The sequence below is a fragment of the Sebastes fasciatus genome, chromosome 9 (genome assembly GCF_043250625.1).
Source record: "Sebastes fasciatus isolate fSebFas1 chromosome 9, fSebFas1.pri, whole genome shotgun sequence".
In the NCBI taxonomy this organism is placed as follows: Eukaryota; Metazoa; Chordata; class Actinopteri; order Perciformes; family Sebastidae; genus Sebastes; species Sebastes fasciatus.
Window position 1 is genome coordinate 20914321 of NC_133803.1, and position 17719 is coordinate 20932039.

General features: G+C 43.9%; 1 protein-coding gene and 3 non-coding genes across 5 annotated transcripts; all 4 read right to left on the reverse strand.

Annotated features, from left to right (window-relative positions):
- Positions 1–13033: 13033 nt before the first annotated feature.
- On the reverse strand, positions 13034–17243 carry tomm20a (translocase of outer mitochondrial membrane 20). Of its 2 annotated transcripts, XR_012595264.1 has the most exons (7): positions 17038–17243; positions 16702–16748; positions 16512–16593; positions 14471–14607; positions 14083–14151; positions 13573–13626; positions 13034–13483 (listed from the first exon to the last, which is right to left on the reverse strand). XR_012595264.1 is itself a non-coding variant. In XM_074646592.1 (6 exons), exons 1-5 carry the CDS (start codon positions 17159–17161, stop codon positions 14107–14109), a joined length of 435 nt encoding a protein of 144 aa, XP_074502693.1. In that variant the 5' UTR covers positions 17162–17243; the 3' UTR covers positions 13034–13626; positions 14083–14106. The 2 variants fall into 2 exon arrangements, 1 of the variants encoding a protein (XP_074502693.1); XM_074646592.1 differs by having other exon boundaries at positions 13034–13626.
- LOC141774691 (small nucleolar RNA SNORA14) lies at positions 13759–13890 on the reverse strand. The gene has a single exon (XR_012595439.1). It is a non-coding gene; the product is annotated as a small nucleolar RNA SNORA14 (small nucleolar RNA).
- On the reverse strand, positions 14278–14414 carry LOC141774693 (small nucleolar RNA SNORA14). The gene has a single exon (XR_012595441.1). It is a non-coding gene; the product is annotated as a small nucleolar RNA SNORA14 (small nucleolar RNA).
- Positions 15645–15776, reverse strand: LOC141774694 (small nucleolar RNA SNORA14). The gene has a single exon (XR_012595442.1). It is a non-coding gene; the product is annotated as a small nucleolar RNA SNORA14 (small nucleolar RNA).
- Positions 17244–17719: the final 476 nt, after the last annotated feature.

Below are 17719 nucleotides of genomic sequence, written 5' to 3' on the forward strand. Positions count from 1 at the left end.
TATGAGTGCATGAGCCGCCGCGAGCGACATCTCCAGAGAAGGATGAGTGTTTCCTGCAAACAGTCGGGGAGGGAGGCGCTGCTGTGTGTGTGGGGGTGGACAGCTCCCATAGAAACACTATCCAGTAACACTTGAAGAGCGTCATCAAGGGGAGGTGTGTGTGTGTGTGTGTGTGTGTGTGTGTGTGTGTGTGTGTGTGTGTGTGCGTGCGCATGGAGGGGGCGTCTTTCTGAGAAAAAGCCCATGAGGCCTGCAGACCTGTGATTGACAGTTACCTCTGCTGATTACTGCCTCTCAGGGACACACTCTCAACGGCAGCTGCTGTTTCAAACTCACCCTGAACTTGTTGCTAACTTCAGGTTCACTCAAATATGTCCAAAAGTAAGTTGACAGCTTAAGCATTTTATCCAAATCCTCCTCTCTGTCTTTGTTTTTAGAAACACTTTGCAGAAATCTGACCCAAGAGGAAAGCACGTTGCCCAACAATCCTGCTGAACCGACATGTATTTGCAAAGTAACCGAGCCCTTCATCATCATCATCGCTCTCTCTTTATCCTCCGCCGTCGGGTGCGGACGTGAGGAGTAACAGTGACCTCATGGTGAGTTGTGTAAGAGCGTGGGGAGAGGCTTGAAAACCGAAGCCATGGGAGACAAATGAAAGTGCTGATGCGCCGAAAAGCGAGCCAGAGTTTCTGGAGGCATGCGGATACAAAAAAATAAAAACAGCAGAAGTCAGAGAGGACAGACTGGGTCCGGACTCATGGGGGCTGTGTGGACAGTGCGTGGTAAAGGGCCAGATATGGAGGGAGGGGGGTAAAGGGTTAGGTTTAGAGGGGGGGATCTATTCCAGTAGAGAGAGAAAGGTCACAGTGTAAGCTGATAAAGGCAGGAGGCAGAGCTTGGGGCTGCTTCCAGGCCAGCTAGTCAGCTGATGCCTGCAGCTGTGTTTGGAACATCAATATGAGCCTTGTTCAGCCCCCCCTCCTTCCTCCCTCCCTCTCCTGCTCACTCGGCATCCCCTCTCGCCGCTCTCCCCTCCTCCCTTCACGCTGTTTCCTTTTTTTTTCCAGCTCTGATTTATGAAAGTAGGGCATGTGCCCATAACTGCTGCATCAAGGCACATGGCTGAGCCTCCAGAGGCACTAAGGCTCTGTTTACATCAGCCCAGACAACTGCACCGCATTGCACAATCGCCACAGGCAAAGCTCTGTTATATAAAGACGAGGCCACGTTGGCACCGTTGTTTTTGTTTTTCTGGTTCGCCCTGTCTCCACCTGTGATTCCTGAACCGCACAAATCCGGGCGGACACGCTTGTCCTTTGATCTTTGATGTCACTTAACGCAACCTTTAGCCGAGGACTGAATGTGTCAGCCCGAGCGTCACATTTCACATTTCCCTGGCTGAAAATGCATCAAGCATATTTGGATCAAGCGGCTCGGGAACGGCTCCAGCAACTGTGGAGTTTGTTCTTCTCAGCTATTTCACTCGCTCCTGTGCAGGATTTCGGCAGGCTTTGTGTCGAAGCAGTGGAGCATGAGAATATTCTAACAAAGAGAGCGACGAATGCTGTGATTTCAGTCTGAGAGCATGCGTGTTTGTTTGGGGATGACAATTAGTCCCAAATGAAGCGCCGAGGCACTTCATGATCAGTTTCCATGGCAACAAATCAGACTGCTCAGCCGGGGGAAGACAGAAAAAATGTGTTCTTAATGACGAGCGGGAACAAAAGCATTTGAGCCAGAAGCCCGAGGCAACACTGATATGACAGTAAAAACTGCATAATCATGTTGTTGTGAGTATGAAGGAAGGAGGCAGATTTAAGGTTGGGTCGGGATGATTCATGAGAGCATCTGTGTGAGTGAGCCGGTCAGAGGAGTAGGTGGATAGTAGGGAACATATCGTCCTCCTTTGTTTTTAATCATCTCACACACAGGTGGGGTTTCGTGGGTGTAACCTCACTTTGAAAGAATCCTAATGGCCAACTATTATAAACTAATACAGGCCACGTTACCACAGTGCAGCTCAGGAGTTTAGTGTAACCTTCCCCGTCCGTATGCTAAACCAGTGCTGACTCAACAGTGGGCCGTTCGCTGCAGCTTCATGCCTGCTGGCTGAACCACAAGGACACACGATCATTTACAGCTGAGGGCTTTGGAGCTGGACTGTTTCCGGTATTTCTGCCTGCTTGTGAGTCATTACATGCTGCATGCCCTCTGTGTAGTCATGTTATAGAGGCAGGGTCAGTGCAGCCACACACACTCATTACTCCAATTTTCTGTTCTTAAAAGGAATTATGCTGCTGTTTAGTATGGAGCACGTCGCTTATGTTATGGCTTATTTTGTTTGTCTTTTCCAGAGAGTAGAGCTGCTTTGTTATGCACCCAAGTATTAATATTCTCTGGCAAGAAGGCGCACACAGAGAGCGAGAGAGAAAGAGAGAGCGAGAGAGAAAAAGAGAGAGAGAGAGAGAGAGAGAGATGAAAAACATCTTTTCACTAACCTAAATAAACGCTTTTTTTTACCCTCAGAGATATTTTCCCCCTCATGCTTCCAGTCTTTGTTGCTCGCCGTCTTTGTAGAAGTCCTCGTATCCTCGCCGCTCCCTCCCTCCCTCCTTCCTCCACCCACCCCCTCCTCCCGACGCCCACGCTCCTGTCCTCCACTCTCATAACTCAGCTGTTACTTGGCAACGTGGTCCCAGCTGGACCCAGCATCAGCCTCGGTTGCCACGGCGACGGAACGCACCACATGCAGACACGGTAAACATGTTGGTTTTTTTGGAAGCCAGCGCTCCTATATGCACAACAAAAACCCACATGTGTATTCGGCTCTGTCGGTGCTGTAGCATCCATCAAAGGGAGCAACGCCCAGATTAATCAACGTGGGAATGATTGCCAATATAATCTCATGCACCTGCAGCATCTTTGCACCTGCGTTCAGGGGTAATAAAAAAATAGATTTGGATGTGATGGGATTGCTGATTCTGCATTGTGATTCCTCCATCCACCTCTTAATATTTTCACCTCACGTCTTGCGTCACCATACATTTACAGCCGAGATCCACTCGCAGCCTCGAGCGTATGGATCGGGGAAAACAAACCTCTCTTCTCCACGCTCTGGGTAACACTGCATCTGTCGCCATAGCAACCGGATCCATCATCTGCGGGGGGATCAATTGATTCATTATTAAGTGAGGCGCAGCCCTCCTTCTCTGCTTCCCGTTCACGTCTACTTACTCTGCCTTCAAGCATCCATTATTGCCCACTCGCCGGGCTGAAGAATGGAGAGCTGTCGAGTCTCCCTAGCACAAATATAATTCTACAATTTCTCTGAAAAACAGTGTTTGTTGACCAGCGTGAAAGGCACAGGGACGGTAGAAAATGCACTTTGTACAAGATGTTCTCTTCATTCTGTCACACATCTTAACAAAATCAGATCCCACATGTTAAGGAGGATAAAGACAGATAGCTAACCTTAAAATCATCCACACGTGGTAGGGAATGTAAAAGAGGTGGAGGAATGAGGGCGTGAGGGTCTTTGTTGCACAGACAACATGAATTAGCATCAGCTCAAGCTTAAAAAAAAAAAAGGGAGGGATAAATGTAACGCGACACACATAGCCTGTTGAAAACACTGCTTTCTGGAGCAGGGCATTTGTAGCTGTGGGGGAAGACACGCTTTGATGATATCCCCCTCTTACTCCAGTCTGTCCTGCATCGTGTGGCTGCACACCTAGCCTGCAGGCACTGGGATGGGTGGGGAGGCTCCAGTTTCTAGGAAGGAAAGCCGAGGGAAGGGAAGACAAATGTATATTATTGGAAAATGTGCGCTAAATGGATGATGTCAGCTGCGGCACTTTGACATTTTAATGTCATCTCTGAGGGAATTACATCATTAGCCCTCTTTCCTGGCCTGGCTCAATGCTGGGAAACCTCCTAATGGATGTCAACAAGCTGTCCCTCTGGAAGAATGGAGCGGGGGGAGGGTGGGGAGGGAGGGTGCTTTCACTGAGCTATATGAGAGAGAGAGGCCTCACACTGAGCGTCATCTGGACTAAAAGCCTACAGTGCATTTCTCGCCACAAGATTAACTCAATCTGCGTTGCCGTGCTTATCAGACAAAGTGCAACTCATCAACGAGCTCCACCCTCCGCCAGCCCCCATGCCGCCGCTGACCCCAAATGACCCCGACGTGTAATAACTCCGCGGCGGAGTTGTTTGTTAATTATTTCATGCATTTATAATTACAGGAGCACATTGAGTTGGCAGCGTGCGAGTCTCCGCAACGATTGTGCTCCTTTCAATTTGAAAAGCTGTCAGCGGTCACCGCTGCAGCCGCCCGGAGATCAGATGCTGTATCCAATAATTGATTCATTAATCATCTACGAGCCCATTAAATTCAAATCAAGTCCAGGAATGCGGGGCTTTCTGGGTGAAACTAAATGGTAAAGGACTTATCTGTCTGATTGACTCCCTCTACCCCGTGAAATAATTTATGGAGAGAAACACCTCAGACTAGATAAAAAAAGCCTTTTATATGCTAATAAAAGTAGTGCTGTGGATTGAAAACAAACATAAGTCGCTCATATTTTAGGCAATAATATCAAATCATCACAGTAGCTGCAAATAGACTTGCAAACAAACACGGAGGGAGATCAAGGCTTTAGCGTAAAATAGGTCAGACGGGGGATATTGATGTAGCTCGGTTGCATCTCAAAGCAAACTGGGGATGTGTTACTGTGAGCTCACGTGGCGCTACGCTGACATAAATCAACAGTGTGTGTGTGTGTGTGAGAGCTGAAATATAAGAGATGAAATGGGGAAGAAAACTGTGAGAACAGTCCAATCAATGCCATGTAAGGTGATCAGACGGAGAATAACGACTGCTGCTTATATCGATAGTGAATTCAGCTGCACGATGGATCATCTCAGCCTTGAGGAGGATTTGGCGGCGAGTGAAAAGCCGAAGGATAGGAAAGAGCAGCTTAGGTTCGCCGAACAATCGCAAGGCTGACCGCTATTTCAAATGGATTGGGGGCAGAGGAGAATCATATATCCAGAAGGATACAAAAAGAGCTAGCGTGAGAATCAGATGTTGCGTACGACGTGGATCTATTCTCCGCGTCACCCTCTTGAGGACGCTCGACTCGCCGCTATTATCACTGACTATATGAGCCTGTAATCTCCCTCCCCAGTTCATTGAGAAAAGCAGATTTGAAGTGACAAATCCAGGGTCCCAGATGACAAATAAGTCAGGAATTTGCTGCGATAAGTCACGTTATGGTGCGGCTCCTTATAGACTGGAAATGGGAGGATATCTGTTTCACTTTCTGCTCTCCCTCGTGATCAAAGCATGACCCAGAAAGACCCACGACTGGCCGGACTCATGATCAGATTGATTTTTTTTCTTCCTTCTCTATGACAGCGTTTAACTTCTCATGCATAACATTCCAAACTACGCCTTTAATGTATGAAGACGCCCGTCACTTTTCATGCATCCTACAAAAGCAACCAGTGCTTCCTGTCTCTCAAGTTAACAAGTTACTGTACTCTCATCTCTAAGCATGCAACATCCATATGCAGACTGAAGCTGGTTACATAAACAACGGAAAATGTAAAATAGTTCTGCATGCACACGCTGTCATAAAAATAGTGTGCATGAATGAATAACATTAAACGAGTGGGGCAGATAAGCTACCCCCTTATGTGCTCGCCTCAGATTCAAATTTAGCTTTGCGTAGGGAATTGATGAGACACAGAGCTCAAAGCCAAAGTCTTCAAAGACCGCGGTTACACAAGATGCAAGGCGTCAAACCCACTTTGTAGTTCTCGGGTGAACGAGTGGGTTGTAGCTGCCGAGCTGCACAGGGTGATACGGCAACAGAGTTTCTGCGAGCCCAAGAAAAAGATGATAAAATACAAAAGTTACACCAAGGTTACATCGCGTGTAAAGGAGAGCAGGAGCGACCTTTTGTTTTTCCTTTTTAGATGATTGTAGTTGTGGGAGTTGGGGTTGCTCTATCATGTTTCAAGGTTAAGCTTCCCCTTTATCGTTGCCATAAAACATAGCAGGTGTGGGAGAAAGAAGAGAGCGGGAGCGCCGAGGGAGAGGGAGAAGAGAACGACACGGAGAGATAAGGAGAGAAATAAAGAGCTGATGGTATAATAGTGCAAGCGAACGGTTTCATCACACTCAAATCGAGGCACGCTGAGGGAGGGGAGCCTTAAAGGAAAAGTTCGACATTTTGAAAATTATTCACTTTCTTGCTGAGAGTTAGAAGAGCTACCACTCTATATGTCGGTACGCCACGTACTGTATGAAGCTACGGCCAGCAGCAGTTAGCTTAGCATAAAGACTGGAAACAGCTAGTTCTGTCCAAAGATAGCAACATCCGTCTATCAGCACCAGGGGTTCGAGAGTTGGGAACAGGAAACAGGCATTTCTCGTGAAATGGCGTATTAATGACACGATGATGCGCAAGGCATTTAAGCGCGCCTTTCCTGCTTTTCGCGTGTCAATCGTACGCCATGTAGTCTGTACTGACTTCAATGTAAACGCATCTGCGTTAATATGATGGTCAGAGCTAGTGACGTAGAATAAAAAGCGAGAAAGACGTAGACCGGTGAGGATAATTAGTATTCACTATGTGGAAACTAGTTTGAGATGAATCCGACTATTAGGGTTGGAGGAAAAAAATCAATACAGCATAGCATCGCGATATTTAGCGAGGCAATATTATATCAATACACAGACATCAAGTATTGATCTTTTATTATACTGTATGAACTATTAACTTCTTAACAATCCACTACTCAGTCTTTCAGAGGTTGTAGCTGAATATCAAGCGATACAATATTGCGACAATATTTTAGGGTTGATTATTGGTGTGCTCACAAAATTAGTAGACAATAAGACAGTAAGATTTTTGATAACTTATAAGTAATTTGGATATAATGTGAGTAAAGGAAAATAATAGAACAGTTAGAACAGTGTGGTATGTTCAGAAAATTACATCGCTGTAACACAGCCTTTAAAACCAGGAAAAGACAACACTTATGCCATATTACGATATCCAAAATCTAAGCCAATATGTAGTCTCATATCACGATATCCATATATCGATATAATGCCCAGCCCTAGTTCCAACCATGTCATGCTAGCTTAACGCTAAATAACGCTCCAAAGTTACACAAAATTTTGGCGAGGAAAAACTGGCATGGACATTTTCAGAGAGGTCCTCGACCTCTGACCTCAAGATATGTGAAAGAAAACTGATGAAGAGAGTGAAAACTGTATCTTATTGAATAAAACAGATGTTGACAAACTGCAAAATTTGCAGTTGAAAAAAGGTAATAAATCACAATACTTAATACTCAGCATATCACAAAACGTTTAAAATCGCAGTAAGATCGTATCGTGACTTAAGTATCGTGATAATATCGTATCGCGGGGCCTCTCCACCCCTGCTGACTATTGTTCTAGTCCTACAACTAGAGGACTGGTTTTTAGTTTCCAATCTTTCCTCCTGAGAAACCATTTGAATCCCTCCCAGCCCCAGGCCTGTTGTGAAATAGCATCTCACATTACCACATCATTATTAATATTGCATTCTTAATGGCAGTCTGCAGCAGCAAACTATTTGTCTTGGTAACGCTGAGAGCACTAAGCGGAAGTAGAGGATTGCTACATTCTTGCGGAGGCCCCACATTCCCCAGAGCACCACAGCGGGGTTGTTGTAGCTCGTACAGATCCTCCTCTGCTTCCCCTCCACCCCCGACCCTCCCCCTCCAGCATCCAGCTTCCTGTGCAGCAGCATGGCCGCTCAACCCTTCCCTTCCCTGCACCGAGCTCGGTCAAGCTCCAGTTCCCCGTACCCCGCAGCTCCAAATACATTATTTACACTCTCCTCCCCTCCCTTCAGCTCAGCTCAAAAGAATCAGGGCAGAGGGAAATAACACCACTGTATAAACCCCCCACACACACACACACACGCACACACACAAGCTCAACCCTCCCTACACCAGCACCACCCCACCTGCTCGCTCTTTTCTCACTCTGCGGGATGAAAATACAGTGCAGGACTGGGCTGCGACAATGGGAAACTCTGTGAGGCCCCAGCCCTCCCATTAATCCCCTCTGACATGCCTCCCGAGGGCAGGGATTTGCTACAAGTCAATGCAGGAGACCTACAGTATGCAAAACAAGCCTGTCTGACTCTCATGATTTTCAAAGCCACTGCACTGCCTGTGAGACAGGAAGGCAGATCAGAGAGAGAGAAAGAGAGAGAGAGGGAGGGGGAAAAAAATAACTGTGCACACAGTCTGCTTGGTTAACCCTTTCCTCACCCGCCTGTTCAGTGTACGTGTCACTTCCCTCTTCTAGTTTCACTCCTAGCCTAGATTGCACAGATAATACTGATGACAGATGACAGGATGAAAAGCGAGATATTTTTTTTTCTCCTGTTCAGCCTGGCTGCTGTTATCCTCTTTGTCTCCCTTTCATGACACATTTAGCTCCGAGGCAGGCTTGTTACCATAGACTGTATGCAGGAAGTGGACGTAGTCACCGTGACGTCAAACATTGGTTTGTGGACTGCCGTTTTGAAGCCTCAAGTTCTGCATTTTTGGCCGTTGCCATCTTTTGCAACCAGAGGTGACATGAGAGGGTGGAACTAAATCCAACCGAACCACACCTCTTCCTAACTGGACGCGTTACGAACGAGCGAACATCTGGTTGTCTCAGTTTTAGTCGGTCTACGGTCTGTTATTTCTTTATAACAGACTGTTGCTATGGGTGCAGTTCTGCTGTCGAACTTGATTGTTTTTGTGTCAAATTATTGATTTCTTAAGTAAGAAGCTGTGTAATAAGCGGGACAGCTTGCGGGTCATTATTGACCACGTCGTGCATCACACTGTCTGGGTTTATTTCACAACAATGACCGGCCCGCTGCACATTATCATATTTATAGTGCTCCTTGTATTGTAATGTATTATATGTAATGCCTTGTTTTTTATCTGGACCTTGATTCTGCAATAAAGTTTGAATTGAATTGAATATCCTGAAAATTAACTGAAAGGGTTAAAACACCCAGACTGGACAACGCCGTGGTAGCGACCTGTCAATCACAAGGTAGCCATGCCCTAAAGCATACCCTGCTTTACGGTCTATTTGAGAAGTAGGGTCATTTTCTCAGACTTCCTTTTGCAACCAGAGGAGTCGCCCCCTGCTGGCTGTTAGAGAGAATGACAGTTTAAGGCACTTCCTCGTAAGCTTCACTTTTCAGAGTTGCCCACTGTTTGTTACCAGACAAAAATATAAAAAAACACCCAACGTAAACAGGAATTCACAGCTCACGTGACGCACTTACTTCTCTCTGGGCAAAGTGGTGCTATTGAATTTCCGCTTTATCAGGGATCTGGTGATGAGGAGATAGGTGGAGGCTGGAGGCAGGGTGGGGGGGCAGGATGACATTAGAGAGTGTTGGGGGGTCGTCTGTCCACACCCTGCAGCTCACTGGGAATGTAAACAACAGGCTGGCTGGGTTTACACATGGAGGAGGGATGAGACCTGCATGGAGGAAGGGCAGCAGAAGAAGGTAAATTACGACGGGGGGGAGTAGGAGAGAAATGGAAAACAGTTGACAGCAAGACATTGCCCCAAAGAGGAAGAGAAATCCGCCAGGATTTGTAGCCTGCTTTAGATTCACGTGATTGGCTCCACTGTTGCCTCCCCCCCACCAACCCACCACCACCACCCACCCCTCTCTCTTTTTTTCCACCCATCCTTTGAGATGGAAAAATGGGTCATCTGTGTGGAAGTTAATACTCTGAGCACGTACAGTGCTGCTTTATTTTAAGGACGTGCCTTGGAAATTTTTCTTCTTCATTCCCCTCACTGGTGAATGACACAGAGAAGGCGCTGGGTAATTAATATACCGTGTTGCTGCCGTGCACACAAGTGGCAGTGCAGAGGAGAGCAGTCTTTATTATAGCTGCTGCTGCTGGCACAGCCTGGACATGTCTCATATTTCTCCCCCCCCAGCCTGCCCTCGCCATGACAACGTACAGTAGGCTGCATGACATCAGCAACAGGGCACAGACAGTGCGACTCTGAGCATCATCAGGCTGGTGGGAAAACATGTTCCAAAACACAGGAGGACATCCATCCGTCCGTCCTCTGTGGACGCCTCCACCCAACAGTCAGTGGCTACGAACACCTCCCTGGGAGGTTACTGCTCAGAGGTAACGCTCTCCAGCGTCGACCGGTGCTGCATAGTGTGCTGCCTTGCAGAGCTACGTGAAGCTGCCATAGCAACCGCATACAACAGAGTTATTTCTGGCTGCCTTAAACTCCCAAACACAGCTGCTCCTACATAACCAGACATCTCCACCGGCCAGATCTGTGTATGTATGGCACGCGGTAACACAGAGCAGTAATCAAGCCATGACATTCAAAGTGGAATAACACAGCAAAAGGTAATTACTGCTGTGGATAATTTGTTGACAGGATTTCCAGTAATGAGTTGTGGAGCTCAAGCGATTATAAAATTCCCAATACAACATTTGACATACGATCTGAATCCATGCAAACAAATTACAATGGCAGCTTTGGTCTGCTCCCTAGGCCTTATCCCGGGATGTTAATGTTGCCTTCAATAACAGGTTATTTCCTGTAATGAAGGAACAGGCTGCATCTGTCATCGTGAGCACATTAGAAGAAAAAAAAAGGATTACAAACTGTTAAAAATCACCCCTCCCGACTGAGCACATGGTCTCTGTGCTGCAGGCACAGCCATTGTTATTGCTGTCAACTGGAAACTGTTGTGCTCTCAGCTCCCTCCATTCAGTTGTCCTTCAGTACAACACCACAGACGTCTGCACACACACTGCCTGGAGCAACAGTTCCCCCTACTGCACAACAACAGGGAGTTTCTTTATTTCCCCTTTTCCTTCCACTGCCTGCTTCATCAGATATTAAGAGCTGACTCATAATCCATTCATACAAACTCAAATAAAAGGATGACATTAAATTAAAAGAATGGCAACAAACGCCTCATTGAGTACATATTTATTTTACTCAGAATTGAGGAGACACTTTGTTTTAGATGAAAACAAAAGATTTGCTGTGTCATCCTGAAATCAAACAGTGTCGTGGCTTCATGTCAAGGCCCATTTCACTTGGTTTGGACTTTATGACGGCATGATGCTTTCAGAGCAGGCAGGAGGCTACAAGGGCCAGTTGCATAACCTCAGCATAAGACTAGTGTTGGCCTTGGACTGGTCTTAGATTGTCAGGTTAGACTAGTCTAATTAAACCTGTCTGTTGCATAAATATTAAAACTATTTGTGGTATAAAGTTAAAGTTAGCCACCTCTCCCCCTGGCTAACCCTGACACATTGTTGCTATGGCAACAATTCTGTTAGGTCAGTTCGACTATTTCAACTGTTTATCCATTTCTTTTAGCAAAATTTTAGCTATCTATTTTAACTCTTTATTCATTACTTTTAGCTACAATTTTAGCTAATTATTTCAACTGTTTACACATTATTTTTAGCTAATTCTAAGCTAACTATTTCAACTGTTTAACAATTACTTTGTTTGGATTCTTGAATTGTTTCTGAACATCTTTAACTATTCTAACAACCATTGGATTTATGCTGTTATCCTTTTCTGTTATATTATCCCATAGGCTACTTGGTCTGGTGTCGCTGTTGCATCCACCATTTTTTCTCCTCTGTGAAGTGTCTTATTTCACCCACGATGCATTGTGCGCCAGGCTATCTTAATCATGATCTAAATCAGTCTTACATTAGTCACTCACAGGGAAGCTTTATGCAACAGGTCAATTTAAGTGTCGATGGCAAGTCTGAGATCTATTTAAGATAAAGACTAGGTCTATTTTTATGCAGCTGAGCCATGGTCTGGTATCCTTCAGTGACACCTCAGCTCTGTCCAGTCTGCAGGGGACAGAGTACGTGGCCAGTGGCCGAGTGTTTATTTGCAGGAGAAGCAGGCCGGTGGTGGATGTGTGGAGGAGTCTGAACCTGCTCCTACCCCCCAGCAGCAGACCACAGCTCCAGCTTGACCTCCAACACAGTCTTGTTATTTTTCTCCTCTGCCCCCCCAAAGGACAGATTAACAACGAGCCACTTCTTCTGCACACGCACTAAGTGCCAGACGGCCTCTTGACGGGCTTCTCCTTTTCCACCAAATGGCAAAATAGCAGGAGTGCTGAAGTAAAGACTGCAGAGTGAGCACATGAGTTCATGGAAAATGGAACACCGTCTACCATTTAGTCTTTCGCTCGACATTTCTGGGCTGCCGTTCAATTTTCATTTTTCATTCCTAATGTAGAAAAACTATTTCCCCCCCTGCTCGTGTTTCCTGGCAACCTCCAGGCCCGGGCTGCTCTGGCCAGAGCCCTTAGAAAAACAGCTGCAGACGGGGATAAAAATAATTACAGCTCTACTTGTCTTCCAAGAGACACACTTTCAACCAGACCTACTCCCTTCCCCTACGAGCTGCTCCACTTTCGCTCTCCTGCACGCACAATAAAGCCATTCACAACAAAGACACGGTGGCTCAATGTGCTCACACAAGCTCATGTGTTTCACCATGCTGGCTGGAAACAGAAATACTGTACTATCAAGAATTCAACCTTGTTCTGGCCGTGTCTGTATTTTATTAACCAATGTAAAGAATTCATTAACACATTAGAGGTCATGGTTTTTGTGCACTTATATTTAACATACCTAGATGTATGGAGATGAGATTGCATATTACCTTCCTCCGTGTTCTTTAACATCTTTTTGATAAATACCATAGAACAAAATATTGCATTTATTTAAATCCTGTCGAATATTTATCCTTGATTTCTGCACATACCACTTTCTATTGAGCTTAATGACCCTCCAGCTTTCCGCATAGATAAAAACTGCCTACACTCCACATCTCAAAACTGTAAATGCTTTCAATTTTCCTGTGCATTGCTACTGCCATCTACTGGTGAATGGAAACCCCAGAAACTAAAAGTGTGTTTCATGTTTTATTGTCGGATTTTTACAAACAAAAATGTCCAGATATGAGTAACTGGAATATAAAATAACATTTAAACAGACATTGCAAAAACAATTTTGAAAACTGGTCAACAAACAAGTCTTCTGCTTAGTGTAGGCACTCTTCAACTGCGCGGCAATATGTAACAAATTATTTACATACCTTTGTTTTTTATTTAGTACATAACATACCAGCAAAGCCCCCAAACTTTAGCACACAACTACGTTTGAGAGAAATTAATAGAATAAACAGATTGCAAGAAAACATGAGATTTGTCGGGAACAGGATTAGAAGATATGGAATGTGTTTAACATCTCCCAGAAACGTAACCGTGAGGAAGTTCTTTAACCCCAGAGAGCTGTGATAGAGGGGCATCATTGTCACCTGATGTCCAAAGGTTGAGCTCCGTCATAGTCAGGCTCACTACTGCAGTCACACGTACCAAACAAACAGTGCACAAATGTCAGTGTCTGAAATAGTCAGACAATCGTAGTAACAGCAGATTTCAATCTCACCTGCAATCACACACATTCACTCGACATCATCTTCTGTTAAAGGCGGATGATTCACTGGAAAACAGAAAATATGATCTTTCAGAGGTTATGCTGAGAAGTGTATAGCTCTAATGATAGAACAGCTAAACTTGTGTAAAACTCTCTTTCTCACATTACACAGAAAAGTTAACAACCAGTTATTTATGTTTCTGTCTTAGAGGTGAAATAACTGGGAGCTACTGACACACAGCTCTCAGCTTTGGATTCTAAGATTGATCTTGCACCCTTTCTTGTCCCAGAGACCACAAAATGCAACCGGGGGGTTTATTAAGGATGCTCGGCAAAACAAATCACATTGATTTATTTGTTCAGACCTTTATTTAACCAGGTAAGTCTCATTGAGACTAGAAAATGTCTTTTTCAAGAGAGCCTTGGTCGAGACAGCAGCAATGGGGTGTCTCAAACAAGATACACACAAACATTTAAAACACAAAACAAACATGCAGTATCAAGAATGCAGGAAATCCTCACCTTGCATATTTCGATCACACACATTCATTCGACGTCATCTTCTGTTAAATGCTGGGAGCTGAAGACTCGCTGAAAAACAGAAAATAACATCTTTCAGAGGTTATGCTAAAATGTGTATAGCCGCACCGATTATAGAATAGCTAAACTTGTGTAATTCGTTCTCAAATCACGTAGGAAATTAGTTGTTTTAAATGTGTTTGTCTTAGAGGTGAAATAGCCGGGAGCTACTGACACACAGCTCTCAGCTTTGGATAATTCTAAGATTGATCTTGCACCCTTTCTTGTCCCAGAAACCACAAAATGCAACTGGGGTTGTTTACTAAAGGATGCTCTTTAAAACAAAATCACAATCCTTTATTTAAACATTTTAATGGGGGGAAATCCTCACCGTGTTGGGTAGTTTGGCTTGCAGCATCTGGAAGACTGGAGGTGGCAGCGTCTGCTGGAGCACTTGAACCAGCTGATGAGGTTGACCACATACTGCAATCGCATTGCTCAGGTGGTCCACACATCTCTCAAAGTCACCTGGGACAAGGGTTAGAAGAAGGTTAAAAAACGCTATTGAGAAATGAGAAAGGGGGTTAGGAATTTATGAAAAGAGCTGCAGGTTAGTCATAAATTGCTTAAGTGTTTGGACACAATTGACAACTTTGTACGAATAAGTGTTTTAGTAGAAGTGCTATAGTACACAGGTTGTGTCCCTGATTTATTTATCTTTAAGGCAGGGGTGTCACATATACGGCCCGAGGGCCAGAACCGGCACAGTGAAGCGTCCAATCCAGCCCACTGGACGACTTTGCAAAGAAGTGGTTAATTCAAATTTTTCAATAAAACGCACTGCTATTCCTATTTTCCACTGGGGGGTTGTGTTGTCCTAATAAGAGTAGCAGGCCCTGTGCTGGTTACACTATTATAGATACAACCTGCTTACGTACAGTTTAAGTGACATACTGTCAAGCGTAGGCCACTGTTTATGTAGGAGCCACCGGTGGAAAATGTCTTTGTCAGTGGAAACAGAGTGTTGTGTTTTCCAAGACAAATGGACCAGTTCCCATTTCTTCACAAAGGGAAGCCAGTGTTCAGTGCTCAAGGAATATAATATTTGGCAGCACTATCAGACTCATCATGGCAAAAAGGCCTAATACAAGAACTTGCAAGGACAAATGAAAACAGAGAAGATGAATGAATTGTTGGCAGGTATGAGGAAACAGCAGTCTGTTTTTAGTCGCAGCCGAGAGATATCTCAGGCTGTTAATCGTCTGCTTTGTAAATGTTATTGTTCATTAATTTTGAACACTATCAGAATGTACTTTACACTAAAAGAGAGGGAAAACTTGGAGATGTTATTTATAGGTTATAAAGCAATGTTTTTACTGGTCTGGCCCACTTGAGATCAAATTGGGCTGTATGTGAACTAAACTGAGTTTCACACCAAAAATAATAACAGAAAATAACATCTTTCAGAGGTTAGGCTAAAATGTGTATAGCAGCACCGATTATAGAATAGCTAAACTTGTGTAATTCGTTCTCAAATCACGTAGGAAATTAGTTGTTTTAAATGTTTTTGTCTTAGAGGTGAAATAACTGGGAGCTACTGACACACAGCTCTCAGCTTTGGATTCTAAGATTGATCTTGCACCCTTTCTTGTCCCAGGAACCACAAAATGCAACCGGGGGGTTTACTAAGGATGCTCTGCAAAACGCTCTTGGCCTAATACAAGAACTTGAAAGGACAAATGAAAACAGAGAAGATGAATGAATTGTTGGCAGGTATGAGGAAACGGCTGTTTTTAGTCGCAGCCGAGAGATTAGCGAGACATCTCAGGCTGTTAATCGTCAGTTTTGTAAATGTTATTGTTCATTAATTGTGAACATTATCAGAATGTACTTCTTTACACTAAAAGAGAGGGACAATTTGGACGTTATTTATAGTTTATAATAAAGCAATGGTTTTACTGGTCTGGCCCACTTGAGATCAAATTGGGCTGTATGTGAACTAAAATGAGTTTCACACCCCTGCTTTAGATAGATAGATAGTAACTTTATTGATCTCAAGGGGAAATTCAAGTTTCCAGCATCACAGTTCCATAGTGCAAAACATGTTAGTAAAAAGGCAGAAAAAAAGTTAGTAGTGCAAAGTACAAAAAAAAATACCAGATATAAAAATACAAGGAGATGAAGAAAACTGTTAAAACTGAATATAGTGCAGGGTAACAGCTTTGATACACAACTATTAAAAAAGTGAATAAAGTGCAGAAGAGACTGTTAAAAATGAGTATAGTGCAGGGTAACTCCAGTAGCTTAGTCTATGAAAGTGCATTGTGTGCATTATTATTATCGGTCCTTTAAGGTGGCTTGTAGGTGTGTATCATGCACATAATCTTACATATTTCATGTATGAATAACCTGTGAACAGACACGTGGTTTACCTTGCAACAGGAGCTCCTCTCCCAGCTGGATTTCCTCCAGAAAGAATTTCTGAACAGCTTCCGCATCCCTCAAGTCAGGCAGCTACAAAGTCAGCAAATAAAAAAAAAAAGTTTCAGAAATGTACATTTTATTAAACCCCAGAAAAGACACATAAAATCAGAAATTAATGGTTTCCCCATGTTGTCTTACCCTTGCTCCTCCAGACTTGTCACAATAACCCCTTCGTTCTCTTCTACCTGAAAGACACCAGTAGCTTTAGTTAGACTTTAGACTGCTGGTGTGTTAAAGAGAGACACGTGGTCACAAGGTGAAGTGTTAGCTAGCACAGGTTTCTCTCATCAGTTTTATATCCTGAGACGTAGCTGAGGAGAATAAGAGTAAGTTATAATACTCTCCACAATGAGAGTAAATGGAAAAGACAACATATAGCTCTACTTATTTGATAGAGTCCATAGCAGCCACATGGAAGTTCACATGCTAACTGTTGAGCTAGTTCACTTTGCTCTCTTCAGCTCAAACACTCACGTTCACGCAGCTTCTCCTTGAATTGAGGGTCACTCCGTCGCTTTCTGTCGAAATAAAAACAGTAAACAATGAACAGGGCTCCACACACCCCGGCGGCCACCGCACTGGACCGACCGCTCATCATGTCTTAAGCTCAGCATGGACACAGCACCATGCACAGGACACTACCAGCAGCTAACAGATAGCACCACTGTGCTAAGGAAGTGCGTACAGGAAGTACGTCATTCATGACGCAGTTCATTTTAAACATTTTTGGATTTATTAAGAATAAGAAGACAATTAAAACTAACTATGTGTTTGATATAATTCTTATGGACCGATGAGAATTTATTCTGAATTAGTATTACTTTTTCTTTATAAAAATGTTTATTTGTTATTGTTATTTATTCACTATATTCAGTTTAAACAGTTTTCTTCATCTCCTTGTATTTTTACATTTGGTATATTTTTTTGTACTTTGCACTACTAAATTTTTTACTGCCTTTTTACTAACATGTTTTGCACTATGGAACTTTGATGCTGGAAACTTGAATTTCCCTCGGGATCAATAAAGTTACTATCTATCTATCTATCTATCTATCTATCTATTTATTTATTTTTTGCTTTATACATGTTCCCCTGACATGAACCGTTTTTAAAAAATAATAATAATTTAAAAGAACCATGATGCAGTTCAATTTTG